Source organism: Rhipicephalus sanguineus, chromosome 7, assembly GCF_013339695.2.
Source record: "Rhipicephalus sanguineus isolate Rsan-2018 chromosome 7, BIME_Rsan_1.4, whole genome shotgun sequence".
NCBI lineage: Eukaryota > Metazoa > Arthropoda > Arachnida > Ixodida > Ixodidae > Rhipicephalus > Rhipicephalus sanguineus.
This window is the reverse complement of record NC_051182.1, coordinates 167,884,461-167,909,888: the sequence shown is the minus strand read 5'-3', so window position 1 is coordinate 167,909,888 and position 25,428 is coordinate 167,884,461. Positions and strand designations below refer to the sequence as shown.

General features: G+C 47.9%; 1 protein-coding gene across 1 annotated transcript; it reads left to right on the top strand.

Annotated features, from left to right (window-relative positions):
* The first annotated feature begins 15,985 nt into the window (after window positions 1-15,985).
* Window positions 15,986-25,052, top strand: LOC119399250 (uncharacterized). The gene is made up of 5 exons (XM_037666067.2): window positions 15,986-16,140; window positions 17,840-17,978; window positions 20,507-20,674; window positions 22,387-22,512; window positions 24,764-25,052. The coding sequence occupies exons 2-5, from the start codon at window positions 17,850-17,852 to the stop codon at window positions 24,980-24,982; spliced, it is 642 nt and encodes a 213-aa protein (XP_037521995.2). The 5' UTR covers window positions 15,986-16,140; window positions 17,840-17,849; the 3' UTR covers window positions 24,983-25,052.
* Window positions 25,053-25,428: the final 376 nt, after the last annotated feature.

Below are 25,428 nucleotides of genomic sequence, written 5' to 3'. Positions count from 1 at the left end.
CCGATAATTCGCTCTATCAGTGTTCGTTAAAACGAGGTTCAAATGTACATATGAGGAATGTATGTGTAATTGGAACATCCCCAGTTGCACATGCGACAGCTTAAGTACAGAACCTTCATGAAACACCTTTTCGTACCTTTGGCGGTAGATGTCTCCACGTACGTGTTGAACTCCACCTGGTCCACCGGCGTAGCGACAACCGGTGCGTCGTACATGGCCTGGCCGTATTCTGGCTGTCCGTAGGCCGCCTGGCCGTATTCTGGCTGTCCGTAGGCCACCTGGCCGTATTCCGGCTGTCCGTAGCCCGCCTGGCCGTATTCCGGCTGTCCGTAGCCCGCCTGGCCGTACCCTGCTGGGTAGGCAGCATTTGGGTTGTAGTAAGCCATGGTCACGGACTGGTGAACCTGCAAAATGAATCTCCATTTGCTTCAGATGCCAGCAAAGGCGACACTGACGAGGACGAGAAAAGACACTCGCGGAAGGTTCCAAGTGTTAGATGCCTCATCAAACGTGAAAATTGACCGGCGTCCCGCGTCGGCGGCTTGAACACAAGACATCTGATGATGTTACCACGTGACGTCATCTAGACTTCAGAGATCGCCAAATTTGCTACGTTGTTACGACATCACTGTAACACCACATAATGTGACGTCACGTGGTATCACACGATATTAATCAAAGGTTGGCCGATCACGGATGCAGCGCAAAACCACGTTAGGTGCAGAAAGCTTTCAAAGGTTTGGAGGGGGGGTGTGGGGGGGGGGGGGGGGCGGCGGAGCTCAAAACATCGAGCGAGAAGAAAATTAAGACGGCTTTCTCGTTTGAGTTCTCTCAGGTAAATGCATACGAAACTCTGAGTTTTTTTAAACAGCGAAGATATAAGCATAGGAAGCAAGATATGATCAGCACGATGAGATATAAACATATGTCATCAAAGTTAGCAGAAGTTAGCAGAATGAGACCGGCACGCAGTTGTCTGTGCAACGTGAAGACTGCTTCCGTAAGCTGCATTTCCAAAAGATTAAGATTCTAGACAGAAGCCAGGACTAGACCGCATGTGAGCCGAGGGAGGCACTTACAAAAAAATGCAAACTCAGATCGTGTTAGCGACACATTAATTCAGCAGCGCGATAAGAACAGTAGTGTTTTACAAGTGGCTGCTCCGCTAGGATGACATGCGAACTTGTTGCGTTCTACGCACGTATATCTTTTTGCCATATATTCCAGTAGACTTGCCCTGAACATAGGCAAAAGCAGGGCTCTTTGTTAGGGGGTAGGGGGCGAGATTTCACCGCGGACCGCCCCCCCCCCCGTCCCTCCTCACGCACACACACTTTTGGTCCAAGTCCGGAAAGAAAGACGCTTCTCAACGGATCCAAAGATAAAAATGAAGTGACGACGTGTTTCTCAGAAAGGCCTGCCTTTTGTCCTTGGGTTTCCGGAGGTGAACTTCGGAAGTAAGGAGTTCTTGGTATGCAACGGGAAGGGTCCTCGGCTCACGTTACCTTCAAAGACCTGCATGCCCATCCATAACGATGCACTCTAAACAATGAAGGTACAAGTCCCTCTGACTAAAGCTACGGGGCCGACATGGCGCCCTCCTTCGAATATTTGGGGGGGGGGGGGGGCGCCCCCATAATCATCGAATGCAGACTCAGCTCTCTTGATGTAAGCGCGCATAATAGACAAGCTACAGCGTGTGCAACTAGGACTTCCTCTTCACTTTAAACACACCAGGTGGCGCCATTAGCTGGCCGAATGTGCAGCACAGGGAAGCGCACTTGCATATCATGAAAAGGGTCTATTGCTACAGTAGAGTTAAAGTACTACAAGTATCGTTCCCTATGCCTTCCTCAGCATCATTGTCTGATGGTTTCATTCGGTTGTGTCTAACAAAGAAAACGAGCGCTTGATCCGCTCCCCTTCTGTCGTTCAAACAATGCTGCAATAATAAAAAAGAAACAGTAGATAAAGAAGTTAAGTTATAGGGGGCGTTAATTGTACTGTTTAAAGCGTATTGTAATGATTGTGATGTAGATGTGAAAAAAAAGTAAAAGTGGACGAAAAGACAACTTGCCGCCGGCAGGGACCGAACCTGGCAACCTTCGGATTACGCGCCCGTTGCTCTTACCAATTGAGCTACGGCGGCGGTCGTTCCCTCGCCCACTTATCGGATTCTTATGTCATGGCTACGAGCGGCGCTGAATAACACTCCCAGGTTTGCATTCACATAAATACCCGATAAGTGGACGAGTGGACGAGGGGACGACCGCCGCCGTAGATATAGCTCAATTGGTAAGAGCATCGGGCGCGTAGTCCGAAGGTTGCAGGTTCGATCCCTGCCGGCGGCAAGTTGCCTTTTCGTCCACTTCATCACATCTACATCACAGTTATTACACTACACTTCAAACATTGCAATTAACGTCCCCTATACCTTTCTTAACTGCTTTATCAACTGGTTTTCATTAGGGTTGTGTCAAACAAAGAAACCAGCCCTCAAAATTCCTTTCCTTGAACAATGCTGCGAATACGATAACGCTGGTAGCGTATTGTGTGCACTCACGAAGACGATCGTTGGGACAGGGCAAGCAGTTGGAACAACGGCGGCTTGAGCTTGCACTGGGACGTTTCACGGCCGATCTGAGACACGTTCGAACGAGAGCGCGTTCTGGGCAGCTCGAGGAACGTGCGGCAAATGACGATAATGATTATTGCTCATTAGTTATGACACGCAGCCGCTACTGGCGCAAGAATCGGGCGGCTGGATGTGTATTACAATGATTTATAAAGCAACGAGGAACAGAAAATTCTTGGAGACCGCCGAAAGGGCCCCTAAACAAGTTCTGAAAATACAAACAACGAGTGTTTTATTCTCTCCTGGCGTTCCCCGTCTTTTCAGCACAATTCGTGACGCCAGCTGTCTGTTCGCGTGACGTCATGAGGAAATAAGCTATCGATTGGTTCGTGTGCGAGGGATATCAGTTGTGGATTGTCCGCTACTCTGCTTTGCCATGCAGTCGCACGCCCGTTCTGCCTTGTCTCGCCCTGCTGTCGTGCGCGATCAAGTGATTCCACTTCTTTTTTGCGCGTTTTCGACTTCGCGAGGAGAGATAACAGCGCGTAGCCGAAAAGCGCAGAATCCTGACCTGCTCAACACGTAGTGCTGACATTGTCCGCGTGTTTCATAAAAAAAAAAGAAAAAAAGCAGCGAGGTGGTGATAGCGCCTGTAGGAAGGGTAGTGCAGGCGGCAAAGAAACTGCACTCTCGTTTTTGAACTGGAGTGGTTTAGGGGCCCTTTAAGCTTCGCCTTTGCGAGTGGAATGCCATAGCGGCTCAACCGTGCCGTGACGAAAGGAACGTCTGTATGCGTGACGTTGGCTGTTGTAAGCTCTCCTCAAGCGACTAATGGAAGCACGGTTGCGAAGTACCCTTTACGCAACAATTTACCGTTTTACAGCGAAAGCTGTAATAGATCACAACAAGAGCCGGTTTTGGTGGCGTAGTGGTCCGTCGCCACCGCCGCTGCCGCCGCCGGTGTCAGTATATCGATATCGTGCGAAATCAAAAAAAAAAAAGATATATTCCGGATACAATCGGGTTTGAACCGGGGCCTTTGTGTGGCATTCGAGCATTCTACCATAGAGCTACGCCGGTGCTTCAAACTCTTTCGCAAAAATATCCTATACAGGCATCAAGTCGCCCAAGGAATCGGTTAATATGTGTAATATAGAGGAGTAGAAGAGTAAAATGACAACATGGCGTCACACAATGCTAACTGCGTAACGAGTAGGCCATTTGAAGCTTCCAACCCATTACAGAGGGCTCAGCCACAATTCTTCAGCCACAATTCACAACCGTGCTTGCATTAGTCGCTTGAGGAGAGCTTACAAGGGCCAATGTCGCGCATACAGACGTACAGCGGTGAGCACTGTTAGGGTGAACAAGCGAGCGCGTGGCCGACGGCACTATCAGCGCCGCGTAACGGCCATCGTTGGAAACATTGCACATGCGCAGCATGTGCTTTGCGTTACACTCTTTCCACCACGCGCACTGCGTCATAGATATGCTTGTTGGGGATACGCTTGTGTGCGCGCGGTGGAAAGAGTATTTCGTAGAACGCATGATGCGCATGCGCAATGTTTCCACCGATGACCGTTACGTGGCGCCGACAGAGCCGTCGGCCACGCGCTCGCTTGTTCACCCTAAGAGTGCTCACCGCTGTACCTTTCGTCACGGCACGGTTGAGCCGCTATCGCATTCCAATCTAAAAGGCGAAGCTTAAAGGACCCCTAAACCACTCCAGTTCAATAACGATGAGAGAGCAGTTTCTTTCCCGCCTTCGCTAGCCTTCTTACAGGCGCCACCTCCCCCGTCGCTACAAATTTTCTTCATAAAACACGCGGACAATGTCAGCACTACGTGTTGAGCCTGTCAGGATTCCGCCTTTTCGGCTACCCGCTGATATCTCCGCTCGCGCAGTCGAAAACGCGCAAAAAAGAAGTGAAAAAGCTTGATCGCGCATGACAGCAGGGCGAGACAGGGATGTCTTCTTCGCCATTGAGGAATTCATCAGACAGCCTAAAAGAATATGTAGCTAAATCATGCCTGCTTTAAATATTTCATTACCAATAATTGATAAATCAATTCGTTATATTAGTTAATTATAGCTTCTACGAATGACACCCTAAAAATAATATTGGCAAAATTCACCCCCTACTTGGCCAATCCCCTGCATTGGGTATGAGCCATGCTCGGAGGAAAGCAACAACAAGGCAGAACGGGCGTGCGACTGCATGGCAAAGCAGAGTAGCAGACAATGCACCACTGATATCCCTCGCACACGAACCAATCGAGAGCTTAGTTCCTCATGATGTCACGCGGACAGCCGGCGTCACGAATTGGGCTTAAAAGACGGGAAACGCCAGGGGAGGATAAAACACTCGTTCGTTGTATTTTCAGAAGTTGTTTAGGGGCCTTTTCGGCGGTCTCCAAGAATTTTCTGATCCTCGTTGCTTTATAAATAATTGTAACGCACGTCCAGCCGCCCGATTCTTGCCCTATCAGCGCGTGCGTGCCATAGGTAACGAACAATAATCATTATCATCATCGTCATTTGCCGCACGTTCCTCGAGCTGCTCCGAACGCGCTCTCGTTCGAACGCGTCCCAGATCGGCCGTGAAAAGTCCCAGTGCAAGCTCAAGCCGCCGTTGTTTCAACTGTTCGCCCTGTCCCAACTCGTCTTCGTGAGTGCACACATTACGCTACCAGCATTATCGTATTCGCAGCATTATTGAAGGAAAGAAATTTTGAGGGCTAGTTTCTTTTGTTTTGACGCAACCTTAAAGGAGCACTGACACAAAAATTTTGCACCTTGTTTTTTTTGTTGCAATAGATAGCTTATGATCCCCTTATCACGGCTGCAAACCTTGTTTGCGCGAGTGCGCGACGGTTATTTATTTAGAGACGTTTTTAGAGCGCCCAGTCGCAGTTTCGGTTTCAAAGCACCGAGCTGGGCAGCACTACTTCCGGAGGACGGGTAGCCACAGCTGGCCACGTGAACACGCAAAATTGTGACGTAGGCGACGCGCGAGCGTGAGTGCGGTGGGCGCCGAACCAGGTGAAGTGGCGCCAGCTATGGAGGATTAGAAACAACTAACAAACGCGTAATCTATGTCCTCCGAGCATTCGGAAGCGCCCATCTCGACTCGCTAAGCTTACAGCATCGATTATTTGACTATGGCTCTCAAAAACGGCGCCGAATCGGGACGAATACATTGCTGTCGAAGCTTAAGGACATGAATCTAAAGCAAATGGAAGCATCAGTTCGGAACTTACACGTTACAGAGCGCACGGCGGCCACTCCATACATTCGAAGTGGACGACAACCGCTTTTGGCAGTGCTGCCATGTTTTTCGGAGGCGCGAATGCCTCGCCGGCGAAGCTTGCCGTGCAAGTTGGACAGCTCTCGCGCGTGCGGCGACGGCCGACGTTCTGCGGCACCGCGCCGTTGCGGCAGGCTTGCCGCTAGCGTGAGCGGGCCATAACATCTGCCAACGGGCACGACGAGCGAACAGCGGAAGAGAACACAACTAGAACACGCCAAGCCGCAGGCACGGAGGAAGAAATGGCAGGTAGCACGGCACAAGCGCACAAGCGCAAGGGCACAACCAGCCACCAGCCAACACAAACTCGTGACGTAGGTTTGTTTACACACCCCCCGCGTTGATGTCGGCGTCGCGAAGCGCTCGCATCTCGCTCAGTCGCGCGGCATGCACTTTAAAATTGATTTTAAATATGTTCTAGGCTATGTTGGCCCTCGATATTTCGTAGACGTTGTGTACGGCTCCGCATACATCTATTTAACTCATTATCTCGCCTTCGAAATTTTGTGTCAGTGCTCCTTTAAAGCAAACCTGTAGATAAAGCAGTTAAGGTACAGGGGACGTTAATTGTACGGTTTTAAGTGTAGTGCAATGATTGCGATGTAGATGTGAAGAAAGTAATGTGGACGAAAAGACAACTTGCCGCCGGTAGAGATCGAACCTGCAACCTTCGGATTACGCGCTCGATGCTCTTACCAATTTAGCTATGTACGGCGGCGGTCGTCCCAATGTCATATGACCAATGTCATATGATATAGTCACGACGTGACGTCACGTTATGTGGTGTCACAGTGACGTTGTGATGACGTCACAAAATTTGGCGATCTCTGACGTCTAGATGACGCCACATGGTAACGTCATCATATCACTTGTGTTGACGCCGCCGACGTGGGACGCCGGTCAATTTGCGCGTTTGATGAGGCATCTAACACTTACGCCTTACTAACCTTCCGCGAGTGTCTGTCTCGTCCTCGTCAATGTCGCCTTCGCTGGTATTGGAAGCAAATGGAGATTCATTTTGCAGGTTCACCAGTCCGTGACCATGGATTACTACAACCCAAATGCTGCCTACCAAGCAGCGTACGGCCAGGCGGCCTACGGACAACCAGAATACGGCCAAACCGTGTACGACAAGACGGCTGTCGCTGCGTCGGTGAATAGCCAGACGTCGTCCAGCGCGCAAGCAGAGACATCTACCGCCAAAGGTACGAAAAGGTGTTTCATGAAGGTTCTGTACTTCAGCTGTCGCATGTGCAACTGGGAATGTTACAATTGCATATACATTCCTCATAAGAAGGATATATGTACATTTGAACCTAGCTATAACGAACACTGATATAGCGAATTATCGGTTATAACGAACGAAATACGAATTGTAGTTGGCCATGCTTCGTTTCAATAACATTTATTATCTTTATTGCGAAACCGGAAACCTGAGCGCCACCGCGATATCGCCTGTAACGAAGAAGTATTGGTTTGCGCGAGCCTCAAGCCTCAAAAGGCATAACATAAAAAAAAATCAAAATAGGTATTAAAAATTATTCACAGCCACATTTCTTGAAAACGTGGTTGTGACACTAAAAATTTCATTAGGAATGTGCTGACACCCTTCAGACAAATTTGAACGCAATAATATTTTGTCAAATGAACTTTCTTTGTTCTAATTTCACCTTGGGGTGTTTAGGTTCTGTTTAGTTTGAAAAGCCACAAGGAGACAAGCAAGGATTGCTTCATTCGTAGGGTGTGTGAAGATTTGAGTAATTAGGTTTTTTATTATAGGATTTTCGCGCGAGCCAGATTGTAGATTTCTATCTTTACTGTTACAACGAATAGCGGATATAATGAACTAATTTATGGTCCCTATGCTACTTCGTTATAACTTCCATAACGTTATAACTCTTCCATAAGCATTACCTTCAAAATCGGAAGGCCCGCCCCCTAATGCCGAAGGTGGTCTCGCAACACTCTTTGCTGATTCCTACCATGAGTAACTGTCCAAGCTACCGGGTAGTGCACATTATATCGCACGCATTACGGTTATTTTGATGTCTCCATAGCTACAGCTTACAAAACGTATATACTTTTTCTTTCTGAATCGAGAACTCGCAAGTCTGACAATTCGAGGAACGCTTGATCCTTATTTTGGGACTTTCAGCATATTTCCCTGAAAGAGTCCATGCCATAACTAAAGATAAAGGGCTGCCTATCGTCGGCATAGTTTAACTTTATTTCGTGCTTTTTTTAAGTACAGATAAGCATTAATAATATCGGTACAGTGTTTACCGAGCAACTTGATTACGTAAACAGCCCTTTTATATGAATACAAGAACCGGCGTTTTGATGGAAGCAGTAAGAGTCTCTGGCAACAAATCTTAGGAGAACGTGTGATGGACTAACGGTTTCCTTTTCGTTTCTTTCTTTCAGCGAAGGAAGAGACGTAAGTCAATCAATCAATCAATCAATCAATCAATCAATCAATCAATCAATCAATCAATCAATCAATCAATCAATCAATCAATGGCCGCGTATTCGGTTAGCTCAAATGATGTAGAGCTATTCTTGTATTCTCCATATTTCCTCTTAATTGTATAGCTTGTGCTGTATTATAGCAGGGAACAGCAAATCTTTGAAGACGAATATTAAGTCGAAAATTTTCGTTTATTTGGAGTAAAACTTGTTTTACTGATGCACATGTACCGCGTAAAAAAAGGAAAGAAACTAGTGCTGGTCTGGACACCGCCACGCAAAACCAGAATTGCAATGAGTGTCAAAGTAACAAGTTGTTCCACATAACTGTAGTAGGCGCTGCAGTTCACGGTTGATAATACAAATTTTCCTTCTGTGTAAACAGATCCAACCGAACCTCGATATAACGAATCTCGCGACGTAACAAACCTTTTTTGTCACCGCTTCTCGCTTCTGTTGAACTTCGTGTATTTTACGCTCGATATAACGAAGAAGTTTTCAACTCTGAACAAAGCGGTGTAACTCGCGCGCGATGGTCTTTCGCCCAGGCGGAGCTACGCCGCGACAACACTAGTCGTATGCACCGTCGTCGTCTTCGTCATACTGCTGAGTACAGTCATCACGCTCTTTGCCTCGGGCTTCGGTAAGCATCTGTGTCTCTGTTCAAGTATGCATCACCCGCTTGCAGTGTTTCGCTGCTTCTACTCGGGAGTCCTTTAAGGCGAATACGTTAAAGGGACACTAAAGAGCAAAACGATTTTTCTCGCATTAGTGAAGTAGTCTTCCACGATACTAGAAACACCACGCTTGCTGCGAGAACACGCTTAATAAGCGAGAAAACGCGCAAAAAGAAAATACAGGTGGCGACGCCACCTTGGAATTCCCGCACCATTTGCCGTGACTTCACTTATTTTTGACGCTGCCTGCTTGGGCCTACGTAGTTCTTAATCGGTTAAATCGAAGTACATTGTCCTCTGAGGGGGCAAGAGACTTGACATAACGAGTTTGTGGAAGTTTCGTCGAGCCAGTGGCGCCAAAATGCGTTAAATGCTCTTTGAAATCTTTTACGTTACGAATTACAAAGTTCGGCGCGAAATTTAAAAATGAAACTTTGAACTTGGTTTTCTCCTCTAATAATAAACCTATGGTGCTGAAATAAACTACGCAAGAGTTCTCTGAGCACACTTTATCAATCTAAACCAATTGATTGTTTCTCTTTAGTGTCCCTTTAAGCATCTCGTTGCGTGGTGACCTTGAAAGAAACATGGCAGGCTCGAAAGCACTCGCGGGGCCGCTTCTGCATTCGCCTAAGAGGACTGCAAGGCCATAGCCGTCCTTTTCTTCTCAGTCGATGTGTTGATCCTACCCCGCCTCCTTCCGAAAGCTTTCTGCACCTCTCCTGGTTTTGAAATGCCTCCGTGATTGGCCAACCGACGATGGCATGTGATGACGCCATAGCGTAGCCACGAAATTTTACTATTTGACGTGATTATGACATCATATGGTGACGTCATCGCGTGATTTCTTGCATCACTCGTGTTTACGCCGGCGACGAGGGACGCCAACGCCGCCGGTCAATTTTCGCGTTTGATGAGGCATCTAAGGCTTTCGCCTTAAAAAGTGGCATAAAAACCCGCGTGGACTTTTTCGAGCGAGCTGTATGTGGAGAATGAACGAGCGGCGCGCAGACAGAGAAATACGTGACCTAGGCCATTAACGACAACTTGTGACCTAACAGATGCCTGAAATTTGTGACATCATCACATCACCTCGTCGCGTAATTTGTTAAACGTAGCCGACCTCGGAGCTAGTACAACAGGAGGGGGCGAACGAACGCTTAAGCGAATGGGGAGAGGGGGGGGAGGCAAAACGCTTTCGACTGACAATGTGAGGTCTGCCACATCAATTGCATCTGGGTGGCAGGCTTCTGCCATGCAATATTAAATCGGTTACCGCCACTTCTTGCCAGACAAGCGCGTACAATATTTTTTCTAAAGAAATTTCAAGCACTGGTGTGACTCTTCGGTATTATACTTAGCTGCCACGCAGAATCCTTTAATTCCATTCCGGCTCTACCGTAACCTTTATCTATACTTTATTAAGCTCCTGTGAGTTTTGGTACCGCACGCCGCGTTTTCCTTATGATGACGCACTTAAGGCAAAAGAAAATACACTGGATCTGTGCTTGCATGCAGGATCTTCCTATGTGACCGAGACGACCGAGACCAATAGCCCAAGTATCTACGCTGTACGACGCGGCAGCGTCAGGGTGGTGCCAGTGCTACAGACAGGTTCCACTCCGGCGACCACCGCGATTGCGTCGACTACCGCACCACAATATAGTACCGCTCAGGATACCACGGATTTCTCGGAGCTTACCCCAGAGCCTACCACACAGCCTACCACACGGCCTATTATTACTACTACGACGACAACTGCAACGCCTACCGCGTCAACAGCTGCACCCGCGGAAAGTAGGTTCATCGCTATCTGTCGATTAAATGCGAAACTTTTCTTACCGAACCAAAGAGATACCAAATCCTTGAACATGGGGTGTCGCTCGAGTCAGCGTTTCGACAAGTGGTCTTTTCTCTTCCAGCCTTACAACTTTACCGCGCACTTGGAGTTGCAGTCTTGAAGAAGACAAAAACCACTTGTCTAAACGTTGCCTCTAGCGACACCCCGTGCTCATCTCTTCAAACTTCGATCTTCCTATGAAATCTATCTATCTATCTATCTATCTATCTATCTATCTATCTATCTATCTATCTATCTATCTATCTATCTATCTATCTATCTATCTATCTATCTATCTATCTATCTATCTATCTATCTATCTATCTATCTATCTATCTATCTATCTATCTGTCTGTCTGTCTGTCTGTCTGTCTATCTATCTATCTATCTATCTATCTATCTATCTATCTATCTATCTATCTATCTATCTATCTATCTATCTATCTATCTATCTGACACTCCAAGACAAGGCCTCCGGAAGGCCTCCCGTTCGATCACGGCCTTGTGCCGTCCAGGTGGCGACGGTGTTCAGGAACTCGTGACGCCTGCCCGCCGACAAGCAGGGAGCCGCGCCCTGTACCGGTAGCCTCCCAGGCTCCCCAGGTCTCACCAAGAACAGGCCGGAGGAGCTCCCCGGACAGCGCCCTGGTCCGGCACGTCCTCGCCCACCCGCCAACGCCCGAAACACCAGGAAAGCACCAGTCCTCGCTGGGCACGGCACACGACAAACTTCTCGGACAGCGCCCTGGTCCGGCGGTCCTTCGGCTAGCTTCGCTCAGCCCTCTGCGCTTCCACACGCGCCCTCTTCTTTTTCGTCTTCTTTTCTTCTTGTCCCGCCGCCGCGCGTGCTACCTGCCCCTGGCTCGCCCTTCATGTCGCCGTCGTCTTCATTCTCGTACGTCCGCACAAACATATCGAAATTCCACCAAAAGTTCACAGCCATATAATTCCCTCTATCTACTATTATCCTCCATTCCTACTATCTATCTATCTATCTATCTATCTATCTATCTATCTATCTATCTATCTATCTATCTATCTATCTATCTGTACTTTACTGCAGTGTACAGTGCTGTACTGTATTGCACTACGCTACACTATATCATACTTTAATGAAAACCAGCCTTAAGGTTGTGTCAAACAAAAAAAAAAAACGAGCCCTCCAAGTTCCCTTTCTTCATTTATTAACTATACCATACTGTACTATACCATTAACGTAACAGTCAATTGTGTACAAGAAGTCGATCACGTGATTGGCCAATGTGCGAATATAACAAACAGAGCATGCGGGCGTTTCCAAAGTCAACACGCGCCTAGTTGTGCCTCAGCTCGTGTCGTTTTTGTTGGCACTGCGAGCAGTGATCGACGACCAACCCCTGGTGTGCACGATGGGCATCAGGACCAACTCGACGCAGATGTTCCCACCGGACGGTTTGTGCGAGTACCTCTTCTACGACTCGCTGTACAAAGAGGGCCGCAACACGTTCGATGCGCCCGATCAGTTCGATACCAACTTGAGAACCTTCGTTGACATCGCGCCGACGTACAAGACCACGGCCTTTGGAATCGGTTTCTCCTACAAGTGAGTATATGCATACTTGCTAAAAAAACTCACCATTTCTGTGCATTCGCCTAATACTACTCGTAGACGAGAGCCATGGCTATTTTACTTTGCATTCGTTATCACGCCAACCCCGCTTCTTTAGGCGAAGGCCTTAGATGCCTCATAAAACGCGAAAATTGACCGTCCGCGTCGCGCGGCGTCGAGGCAACACGAGTGATGCAAAAGATCATCATCACGTGATGACGTCAGCACATGACGCCATCGTGAATTCACAGATCACCAAAATTTGTGACGTCATTGTGAATGCTGAAGAGCCGTTCCATCGAGTCGCTTGAGAGTACTACAGTGTTGTACACAAATAGGAACAAAGTCAACCGAGGTCGTAGGGGCGAGGACAGGCTCATGGGTACAACAAGAATGTAGCGCTTGATGTATACGCGTATCGTTTACTGCATGACAGACGTTATCGGTGCGGCGGCTGTCGAACTGAACTGTTATAAAAATTTTAGACTGATAGCCGCGGAGATAACTAGCATGTTGAAGGGATGCCTGCCCAAACGCTACCATCGAAGGCAGCGGGCAGGCGCCACTGCGGCACCCACGTCCACTGCGTTTCGGTCCTCTTCCCCGCCATTCACGCAACCGGATGTCAAAAGACAGATTTTTCGATAGCTGTTGGCGGCATGCACGAGATACTAAAGGGACGAGTGAGCCAGCCGCTAAAGACCACGCGACGAGAAAAACATTCCGAGAAAACGGGCCGAAGCTTCGCAGTCGGCGAACGCGTGAACATAAAACCAATAAAACGCCGGAATTGTACGCTGCACGCGGCAAGGCGATCACTCCCTAGGCATGGAACCAAAGCGTAACTTGGGCCCCACCGTTACGTTGGGGCCCAAGACCATTCACGCGGAGCTGAAGGCCACCGCACGGGATTTCGGTGGTTAGGACGTCGCTGCTTCACTCACTCTCTGCGGCATTTAGCGTTGTGATTCCCCGTCCTCCCATGAGCATCAAACACCGGATTCGCGACGATGAGTGGCGCCGTTCGAGGACTCCGCGGAACCATGCGCAGGCGCCTCGACTACGGTAAGCTGGCTCCTCCACTTTTCCGTATGCCGACGAGACCACGGGGACGCGTCGCAGAAGCGCGCGCACACACACACACACACACACACACACACACACACACACACACACACACACACACACACACACACACACACACACACACGCACGCACACACACACACACACACACACACACACGCACGCACGCACACGCACGCACGCACACACACACACACACACACACACACACACACACACACACACACACACACACACACACACAAAGCTGCTTTTGAGTTGGCCGAACAAAAGTCACTGAGGTAAAAAAATGGCGCGCCCTTTCCTGGCGCCGCGGCCTTACAATGGGGTTCTATGATCCTTGAATGACTAGTACAAGTCCTGCAATGTGTGTCGACACTCCAGAATGGCCCTTGATCGCTGTCAGACTGGCTCAAGCAAAAAAAAAAAAAAATGAAGTGTTCTTCCCGCATGTGGTCGGTCTCGTCATCGCGCGCTTCCCTGCGCCCCTGGTGGACGCCTTAAAGTGACAGCATAGTCAAGTGACAGGTGAGCGGTGTATTCTTGTACCTAACGCTGTCGCCCATCCGCCCTGTCATGCATGGTGCGCTGCGTGCGTGCGCCTGTTCAGTGCCAAGGAACGTTTAGAGAAGGAACGCCGTTCCCTCAGTCGTTCCTACGCAAACGTAAGAGTTACCGTTACAGTTCCACCGATCCTCAATGAAACAGTGGCGTTCCTCCGGTCCCCCAAAAAGGAACTAGTTCCTGGAACGTCGTTCCTTGGAACGCCGTTCCGTACAACACTGTTAACGGTATCCGATATACCACCCCTTTTCGGTATTTCGTTAGCTTCGGTTCTTCCTTTAAGCCACAGCTTCATTTTCTTTCCCCTGCTTTAAACTTTTAAGCAACGGCCTGGCACAAGTTTAAGAATGAATACATACCAACTTGCCCAGTTATCAGTTTTACCTTGTACTTAGATTTAGCTGCACATTAAAGAACTCCAGGCGGTCTAAATTTCCGCAGGCCTCCACTACGGCGTCTCATAACCATATAATGGTTTTGGGACGTTAAACCCCAGATATTATTATTAAAAAGGCAGGGCGTGGAAACACGGACACAAGAAAGAAGTCACGACACCACTTCTTTGTTGAGTTTTTGTTCGCACGCCCCGTTCTTTTAGAATGAATACTTACCAACTAGCTCAGCTCTTTTATTCTAAGGTTGATGCACGTCATCGCTAAGAGCCCCAAGATCGGGAACACATGCCTGTAACATTGCGAGTAAGCGTCTGTCCTGTGCTTCTTAACTATTCGTCCTTCTTCCATGTACACTGCATCAATCAAAGATGAACGCATACCAACAAGCTCAAAATTCCAACCGTAAGCAGCAAGTGGGCGTTGTAACCCAGTTATCCCTTATGGCTATGTCAATGCAGTTCAGCGTTCCACCTGCAGTTCTACCTGCGACAGCAAGTCACCAAGAAGTTCAACGTGATGCAGCACTTTTGGGATCACTCGATTTACCACATCGGTGTTCTGGACAGTGCCACCGTGGATCCCAGGGAAGTTGACATAGTACCTGCCCTGAATTGTCTCAAGGTACGCATATTGTTTTAAGGTACGCTACCACACATATGAATGTGTTAATTGACGTGGTGGCACATGCCATTCTTCAGGTGGAACATAAAATTTCACACGGTGCCTTATCCATTTGTGTTAGACGACTGCAAGGCGAAAGCCATCTTTTTCTTCTCAGTCGATCACATGTCATGTGATGACCTCATCATGTGACGGTTCGTAATGGGACCTCATAGTGACGTCTCTATGACGTGAAATATTGCTGACCTGTGAATTCACGATGTCATCATAGTGTGACGTCATTCCGTAATGATGACTTTCTGCATCACTCGTGTTGACACCGACGCCCCCTCTAGGCGTTTGATACGGCGTGTAAGGCTTTCGCATTTAAAAAATAATAATACGGAATACGGCGTATTTTGCGCATCATTGTGAACAGTGTGGTCGTGCGTAAAGTACTCAAGGATGGAAACGCGACATTATTTTTTTTTATCATAACGACCGCTATGAGCAATTGCTTGTGATAATCGCGTAGTGCCGCTGCAAACCTCTGCTAAAGGTAATGTTGGCTCTGGTGTAAGTGTTCCCGTCAAAATTACGCCGATGTGACAAGACGTCTAGACATTGGAAATGAAAGTACGACCATTACTTAGTCTCATATTTTCACGTTTCAATCTGTGAGCACCGTACATCTTACGCACACGGTGATGTATTAAGAAATGTACTGAACACTGTGCTGCACTATACTGTACTGTAATTCATGGGTTCAAGCTCAAGCCCATACCATTTTAATGTACTGTACTGTACTGTACTAAGAGATATACTCTGCGTATATCTGTGTGTGCATGCATGCATGTGCGTTTATGTATGTGCGTGTATCAAGAATAAAGGAAAAAGTGCCCACGAATTCCCACTTCTGGTCGCAGATTTTGCGCGACGACGTTTCCCAAGAAATCATCAGCCAGGGCATCAAGGTCTTCACGTTTTTCGCAGCGAGTATTCCAGACGCCACCTGGGCCAGATTCTACATAAGAAATTTTACGTAAGCGAAAATTCAAACTGCGCTCGCAAATCAGGTGCTTCAGGGTTAAAACCGTTCGAGAGCCCGGCAACAAAAAAGGAAGAAAAAAAAAAGGCTACGTTTACACGTGTCTCGGTATTTCCTAACTTCTTTGTCACTTCATGCAGTGTAATCTTCAGTGTTACGCACTGGTCAATATCCTGGGGATGTGAAATGCGTGCAGATGTATCGGGAACCCAAGCTCAAGTTCGGGCGCCACGTTCGCGCGGCTGTTCTATGCGTTACTGGGGGCCGACGCTGCCCGCGAAGGTGGTTTGTCGCCGGATTTACCAGCGGCGGCGGCAAGGACACGTGCGCGCATGCGCTCCTCATGCGGCCCAGAGCACTGCTAGTCAGTGAATAGTGAAGCACCACAGATGCAATCGGAGAGCTCTGCGTGTGCGCGGAAGCGGGTTCTTATGCTAGTCAGTACATAGTGAAGCACCACAGATGCAATCGGAGAGCTCTGCGTGTGCGCGGAAGCGGGGGCAGCAGTGTTGTGGCCGTGGATGCCCCCAGTTGCGTTAAGAGCAGTGGCGCCGCTCGACGTTGCGTTGGAAGCCTATTTCGTTGTTTACCAAAATTCAATGGCATGTACTTAAAACAGTTACACGTAGAATATGGATAATCTTTTTAATAGGTCAGTCATAGATGCACGACTTTTCAAAGGTTACCATGCATGCGCCATTCGACCTATACTGAATGTCTTGTAGTATACCGACCGAAGCAGACCAAACCTAATGCAACCTACCCTAAGCCAGCTTAAAGGGACACTAAAGAGAAAGACTATTTTTCTCGTATTAGTAAATTACTCTTTCCTAATTTCAAAATCGCCACGCTTGCCGCGAGAAGACACTTGGGGAGGGAGATAACGCGCAGAAAGAGGAAAGTGCTGGTGGTGACGCCACCTTGAGATTCCCGCATCAAACGTAGGGACGTCATAGATTTTGACGGCATTTACTTAGTCATGCGTTGTTCCTAATCAGTAAAAACGAAGTGCATTGCCCTCTGAGGGGGCCATCGACTTAGCATACCAGGATTCAGGAAATTTTGTTGAGGCAATGCCACCGAAACACGATAAATAATTTTTAACATTGTGACGTCACGCGCAGTGAAAATGAAACTTTGACCTTGATTTCCTCCTCTAATAATAAATATATCACGCTAAAATTAAGGACATGAAAGTTCTCAGAGTACAACTTACCAATATAAACCAATCCATTGTGTCACTTTAGTGTCCCCTTAAAGTAATTTATGTCTGCGTGTTGTATAACCAAACGAACCTTATTTTCACAGCAGGTCATTGCAGGTCATATCAAGTTTTGCTTATTGCAGTTCATGTTGGTGCAACCCTTTTTTTCAATTACACAGTCATTATCTTGAAGCAAAAACATAAAAGAGCTCGCGAACTCGCAGAAGCGTTCTTCAAAATTATAGGCGATGATTGCATACTAAAACTTTTGTTTCCTAGATTGCGATGTACGCGTGCGTAGTAATTTTTTTTTCCACGCGACCTCGAATCATACGCACGCATGGTGTTGGTTTTTCTTGTCTTCAGCTGTTTCAGTAGATTTCAGTTGTTCAACAGCGTTCGCCGTTGTCGCGCTGGTTTCTCAAGCATGCATCGATTCCAACTTGCCCATCTTTGTACCTGACTTACAGTACGTGCATTCGATCGCAGGAATTTGATCATGCCGGACCTGTACATCGCTCTGGGCCACTACTCGCGAGGGGACAACAGTTTACGCACCTGTCGCGTCGTGGCGCCGACACAGCTGCGGAGGCCTCGGGGAGCCGAAGACAGCTACCAGTACGACATGGTGCGTGTCACGTGACCTTCTTAGGCTGTGACAGACTATAGAAGGACACAAGTCATTGTAAAAACTGTGACGCGAAGCCATAGTGTCATTCTCTTTTCAATCTGAAAGTTGCTATGTATCGCCATTGCAACAATATAACCAGAAAAATTGTATACCGCCCCCTCCCCCCCCCCAAAAAAAAAGAGAAGTAAAAGGCAGCAGTGCAGGGGAAAATGGACGCTTAACGAGATGAAAAATTCGTGAACATGGGGAGTCGCTGAAGCCGACGTTTTGACAAGCGGACCAGTAGTCTCTCTCAAGGCTGCAACTGCTTTCCTTGCAAGAAGGAACGCACTTGCAGCCTTGAAGACGCCAAGTCCGCTTGTCGAAACGTCGCCTCCAGCGACACCCGTGCGTTCAGAGAAATTGCAGAGGCATCTGAAATAGCTAAGGCAGGAAATTAATGTGTCAGCACGCGGTATGTTGTTTGATGTAAAAAAAGAGCTCGACTGCTTGATTCAGACGAGACGTGTCCATTTAATTTCTTTCTGTCGTTTGTTTGCTTTTGGAGTCTCAGATGCGCGTTTATATGCGCTCAGGATCTGTTATAAAACCTCAGTTGAAAGTAAAGCCTTGTCTTCATGCATCGTGTCTCGTGTTAGTTTATCGCGCTGTGGTTTCTCAAGTGCCTTGTCTGCCTTGCATCGCATTGAGATCACTGTAACTGCGTGTCATATTAATTGACAGCGTTGAAGCGCCCATTTCGCTGAAATTCCGGTGTCGGCGTCGTTGGCCCTGTGCGAAAGATCGGCGTTGTCCGTGAGCGAGAAATTCCGAAAAATGCAAATAAAAGCCATAAGGACCCGGTATGTGTTTGGATAAGGCAACTCGAAGGCGAAATCCATCTTGTTTTTCTCCTCAGGTGATTGTATTGGTGCCCCGTATTGAGTAGTGCGCGTTTTTTGCGAATGGGCGGGTGGAGTGGGCCGCACTGGAACGCTACCGTATATAGCGTTCCAGCGCGGCCGTGAATGAGCGTACCGTCGCCCCAAAGCTTAAAGGGGCCCTGCAACAGTTTCACAACTAATGTGGTCTAATGGCTACATTAAAATAGCTTATTGCCTCTCGAATCGACTGCCGCAAAAGGTTTTAGAATCCGTCAAGTACGAGCGCAGTTAGAGATCTGTCGCACTCTGTGATTACTTTCTCTCTTCTCTCGTCCCGACGAGTGCGCCGGAAGCTACGCAGGGAGGGATGGCACGGGAGAAAGAAGTTTCCTCACGCGCTCGTCATGACCTTGAGCACTTTCGGCCTTCCGCGGCGGCCACGGTAACTATATGTAGCTCACGATGCTCAATCGGCCAATGGCCGTGAAACTTGGTTCATGGCGCGGTCATATGGGTATATGGCATCCTTTGTGGAAACAACAGGGAAATATTTCTAGCTGACTGAGAATTAAATGTAAATTCCAGGCCCCCTGCTGCACTGTCATGTTTGTCTCGCGTGTCCTCAGGAGCCTCGACTATCGATCGGCAGCGTTTTCTGACCATGCAGAAAAAGTGTTGCAGCACCCCTTTAATGTAGTCTCAAATTTAAGAGCAATGATACAACACAGAAGTACTTAAATAACTGTTGCTAAACATAAATACTGAGAAATACTTAAAAAAACATAAAGGCAAAAGCCTCACGAAGGGAGGCTTCAGCTTCGATGTATTGACATCTTTCACAGAAAGACTGGCAATCGCGGGATTTTTTTATTGCGATAGCAATTATATGGACAGTCTCCGCTGAATTTTGCCGTCGCCGCCGTCATGCACCGTATATGTATAAGTATGTATATATATATATATATATATATATATATATATATATATAAAAGCCCCAAAGAAAAATGACTAAGAAAAATGCTTCCGAAGCGCGGAATCGAACTAGGGACCTCTTGCTCCGCAGCGACTGGCGCTAGCCACTACGCCACGAAACGCAGATCCTCCACATAGCTAATGGCGAGCGTTATATACACACCCTTTAGCGCTGGACGGACTCAGAGACGGCAGGCGCTTATAAGCGTTTCTTCATTACCAGCGAGATGGCGCGAGGAGCGCGTCGGCGAGCTCGCTCGCTTCTTATGTTTGCGCAGGGAGAGCCTTGCCCTTCCGCTGTCTGCTCGCGTGGTTTTCTCGTGCTGAGGGGAAGAGGGATGTTTCACGCTTTCACCGTGATGTCCGCGCTCATGTTACGGAGCGTACGAAAATCACTCGAGATCAAGGGACGCCGCTAAACGAACAAACAGAAGATGAGCGCGAACTATCAAGTGTCACAGCTCGACACTTGAAGCACGCTAGTTTCCTTCGCTGCTTCGGCCGCCTTTGCAACAGGAGCGCTGTTCAAACTGAGACTATCCATTGGCGAGCCTCACTTCGTATAGCATTAGTTTCTTGCTATCGCATTCATTGCTTCGCCCTTGCGGCGAAACTGTGACTTTTTTTAAAGAAGTGCTTAAATTTGATTGGCTTCTGCTCGTGTGTGGGACGTATGCTTGTTTCGCGCAGACGACTGCAGCAGAGAGCATCGTCAGGCTGTCGGGTCTGAAGCTCAAGTCTGCACTGTCGGTGACATTGAGCGGGCATTTAGCGGTACTCACGGACCCGAAAAACCGTGGTTTCCTGGCGCCCTGCATGACCAATAACAGCGTCGATTCGTTCGCCAGCTACGCTGAGGTGAGCTGCATCGATTCTCGTCATCAGCTTGGTTAGATCCGATGAAACACTAAACTACCGCGTTTACCCAAATATAAGGCGACCTCAGTCACTAGGTGCACCCGATTTTCTTTAGTACACTTTTAAAAAATAGCGCGTAAAAAGGGTGTGTTTTTGTAGCACCACAATAATTGTCGTCTATCTGGCGTGCCTTTCCTTGCATTATCGCAGCGCGCCCAATACTTCCACGTCACAAATGGCATGCACGTTATCAGCATGACGTAGCATTCCTGGTAGGAAAGTGGCTAGCGCCGACATTTGTAACATAATAATTGTTGGAGTTTTAGGTCGCGAAACAACGACATAATTATGGGGGACGCCGTAGTGGAGGGCTCCGGAAATTTTAACCATCTGGTGTTCTTTGACGTGCACTTAAATCTAAGTACACGGGCCTCAAGTATTTCGCCTCTATGGAAATGCGGCCGCCATGGCCGAGATTCGATCCCGCGACCTTCGCGAGCACCGAGTTTTGAAGAAACGAAACGTAAGCAAGCCACATGGCGATTATTGTTGCGGGACACAAGGACGCCCCTTTTTACTCGGTCTTTTCTTGGGGTGTAGAAATAAAAAGGAGTTTCTACAATTGCAACGCCCCGCTGCAGTTTCAACACTGAGAATAGCTAGAAATATAACTTTGTGCAATTTAATAATTGTTTGTGTCCTAGTGCATCATTGTGTTAATGTCGTGGTCTATTTGGCTCAGAAAAATAAGTTGTATCTTAGAAATGCTCTCATTATCTTTACGCCCTAAAGGTTTTCCGTAGACCCATGGGCAACAGCCTTACCTTTACAGCTGTAGGAAACCTTTATCACCTTTAACGCCGAGCAACATGCGCCACGAGAAAATGCGTCGTTAAAAAAACCTTGCACTCCTTCTGACCACCCAGTGTGCAGAACAATATCTGATACGAGAATCTGGCAGCGGAAGCTTAGAAATTTTACTGGTAAATCTATCACAATTTTACTTGGTTAACTACCATTCGTGTCCGCTGCGGTGGCATAGCGGTGGCGGTGCTCGGCTGCTGACCCGAAGGTCGCCGTTTCGATCCCGGCCTCGGCGGTCGCATTTTCATGGAGCCGAAATGCTAGAGCCATGTGTACTGTGCGATGTCAGTGCGTGTTACAGAACACCAGGTGGTCTAAATTTCCGGAAGCCTCCACTACGGCGTGCCTGGTTTTGGCCACGCAAAACAACAGACAATAGTCATTACATATTTTACCTACCATTCGCTCTTACCCATTGAACGTGGAAGCGTTAGCAACGGGCGTTAGCAAGTAGGACGCCCTTTTTTACGTCTGTAGGGATGTAAAATGTTTAGTTCACCTGTGCACCAAGAATAATGCGCCATTCACCATCACTCTCGGAGGAGTTTTGTTTGTACCAATGGGTATGTTGTTAAAGGCTCACTGCGAAGAAATCAGCGCACTGTAAACGCTGTACCGTCTCGTGTTTTTTTTCTTTGCGTTATCTCAGTAATGCGTACAAGCAAATTCGAGCATAGGCATAAGCACTCCCCAAACTAGACCTCTTCAACTAGCCCCTTGAGACGCTCTGATCACGTTCAGCGAACTCAAGTGCATTTCAAGTGTCGTGGTCGCCAAGTTACACTACGCGTACGTTCATGACATGGGCCACAGCGTTGCTCACGGCGAACTCACTTCTCACGTGACAGGTGTGCAAGAGCCCGAACTACACGTCACCAGCGACGTACGACCCTTCTGTGGACGCAGCACAATTTCGCCACGCCATTGAGCCGATCGTTTTCTCGTACGACGACCGAAAAGGACTCAATAAAAAGGTACGGCTTTTTTCCCATTATATATACAAGGTGTCTTTTTTTTTTAGAGAATGCAGATCTTTTATAAAAATGCTATGACTGTCAGGCCTCTGTCGTCTTCGCACACGAACTCTACATGGCGAGGCGGAAATCCTTTGCCGCACGTAAAGTTACACCCAAATGGCAGGTTAACGAAAACCCACCAACTTTCTCATTATTATTTTGAGGGCAGTTGTTTATATCGAAAAGTTGTAGGACGTGACAATTTACGGCACGCCAATTTTTTTTTATATCTCAACGAAAAAAAAGATGGCTGAGCCTTCTGTTATAAGAATCGGCACGACACGAAAGTGAAACGTGTCGTCACAGAAGTAGTTGATTGTTCATAGAGCATTGGTATATGAGAGCTTGCACAATGTCTACTGATCGTTTGACAAATATAGCACCGCTGGATGTGGACTCACTCACGTTGACGCCTAGTGGCACATCTCCATACCGACGACTAATGCCCATGATCATGATTTAACCCTTGCAGTAGCTGAAGTTCTTCACACATACGTGGACACCGCATATGGTGAATCGCGCGCAAATATGGCATCAACAAGCACATAGTAAACACTGGTACTCGATACGCACTCCTTGAAAGCGTCGTGAAACGTGAAGAGAAACGGCACGCGCGTCGTGTCTTCCCTCTAGGCTGGCCGTTAATTCTCACAGGGCGATCGGGGAACGCGGTGCGACAGCCAGGCGAGCGTCGGAGAGCTATTTTTCGATATGGATGGATGCTATGAGCGAGGCTTGGGTTAAAGCTGCCACCTCGCGGTGCGTTAAAGCATTGACGAAGTTACACTTTATTGGAAACGCGCCGAATGGGACGGTCGTACCAACGGCGCGTTTTTCTTTTTTTAGCCTGGTGGCACACATGTCAGAGACCCCGTTATAAAGGGGACGCTTATAGCATCCATCCATCCATCCATCCAAGAGCACTGAGAGAAAAGTGTGAAAGATAAAAGGTGCGTTCATGTAGCCTCCGTTATGTGTTTCGCGGTAGCTCAGTGGGCTAAATGCCCGGCAGGCACCGTCGCAGACCGAGAAGTCATGGGTTCGACTCGTATCAACGGAACCTTTTCTTATAGTTCTTTTTCTTTGCCATTTGATGGCATTCATTTTGCTGACGTATTTCCGTGACGGAAGTACGTCATCAAAGTCTTGGTGGACCCCGGCATAAAACATTTTCCTGTTAAAAAAGAAAAAAAATGTGTGGTTTCAAATATTAATCATGGAAATTTGAGGGCCCAAATCCAGGCGATACCGAAACTGAGCGACCCGGGCGCGCAGGAAGTGCGCCATCTTGGTTACGTAAGACCAGCAAAGCTCACGTGACGAACTTTGAAGAAAGGCGCGTCGCAGCAGAATTTGGTCAGAAAAATCACAGGCCATCCCAAACACCCCTTTGGACTGCTTTTCTTTGCATTTAGGCAAACCGTGGTTTCGGCCGTGGGCACGGCCTTCATAATTGTGACGAAGGCCGGGCCCACGGCCGAAACGTCAAATAAAGCTTCATTTCATTTGTGCGCCAACACCTTGTTTCTCTCTGTTTGTAGTTATTCAATTGATATTTTGCGGGAAGAACACGGCGACTGCCGTGAAGCTGCGTAGCTTATTCTTAGGAACAATGTCTGTACTTCGTTTGTACTAACATTTATTTTCATGTTATTAGACCTTAACCTACTTGATCTTAAGCCATTCGGGGTGGGGGCAGGGGTGCACAGTTTCATCGGAGCTCCGCCCCTCCCAGAAACTTGCTTCAGAATGGATGAAAAAATGAAAATCATATCATGACAGGCTTCTCTCAAGGGCCTGCCTTTGGTCCCTGGCTTTGCGGGAGAACAATTCGTGGGATGCAACTTCGGCCGCCATTCTCATCAAAAACATTAATGTACAACCCTGCTCTTTAAATATTGACTGGACAAATTCGGCTGCGTACAAGCATAAGGTAGACTTTGCGCCCTCTCTTAGGGGACCAGAGGGGACCTATCCCCCCCCCCCAATCCTCCCTCCCCCCTCTCTTACTGTGCACACGCCTATGAGGGAGAGTATAGTCTTTAGCCTGTACTCTCCTTAGCTTGCCTAAAGGACAGTGACTGCTTTCTTAGCTTGTGATGGACTGCAGAAGAACGCATGCAATGTTCTACGAGAGCTATTACGTCAACTAATATTTAAGTAACGTTACCGCAACTGAACGTTTAGTTCTGTCCACATTTCTCGGCAGCTGTGCGCAATAAAGGAGGAGCATACCATCACCAAGTTCGGCATCGCCGTCTTCGACGTCGACTACGCGGACTTCTCCAACGTCTGCAAGTCGAGAGGCGGGCCTTTCGCGAGACTGCGCCTGGTACGCAGTGTGCTGAACTTCTTCAGGACGAGGTACAGGGGCAGCGTAGACTTTAAAGACTGCACGGAACTATATCAAGATATCGCAGGACGATGAAAGTATAGCACACTTATGACAACCTCGAACTTCGTTCTTCTAAAGGGAAAAAAAATGACAATAAACGTTTGCTGCAACGTGTCGTTCTTTACTGCGGAAAAAGACCCGCAGTGGAGGTTCCCAAGTGATTCGAGGGTTCTGAACCTACCACTTTCGTCGGTGGGTTCAGGAAGCCACCAGGGTTGCCACTCACTTTCGAGTAAATGTCGCCAAATAACGAGCAAAAAGTCGCCAAAAGTCGCCATTTTTTTACAAACTTCGCCAAAAAAGTCGCCATTCTAGATATGTGCGTCATACTAATAAAAATTTCCTCTCACGTATAGCCCCATAGAATACAGTACCATCCAAGACCCTTAAATTATATCGACGTTTCTCAATGCCAGTCGTATCGCCCGCTTTACCATGGGAGTGCATGGTGCTGCTTCTCCGACTAGCCGCAAGATATA

Excerpts from the sequence above, each read along its gene's own strand:
- LOC119399250 (XM_037666067.2), top strand. The coding sequence starts at position 17,850 with ATGCCGGACCTGTACATCGCTCTGGGCCACTACTCGCGAGGGGACAAC. Across the intron at positions 20,675-22,386 it reads CGTTCGCCAGCTACGCTGAG|GTGTGCAAGAGCCCGAACTA; the intron begins GTGAGCTGCATC and ends CTCACGTGACAG. Across the intron at positions 22,513-24,763 it reads GAAAAGGACTCAATAAAAAG|CTGTGCGCAATAAAGGAGGA; the intron begins GTACGGCTTTTT and ends ATTTCTCGGCAG.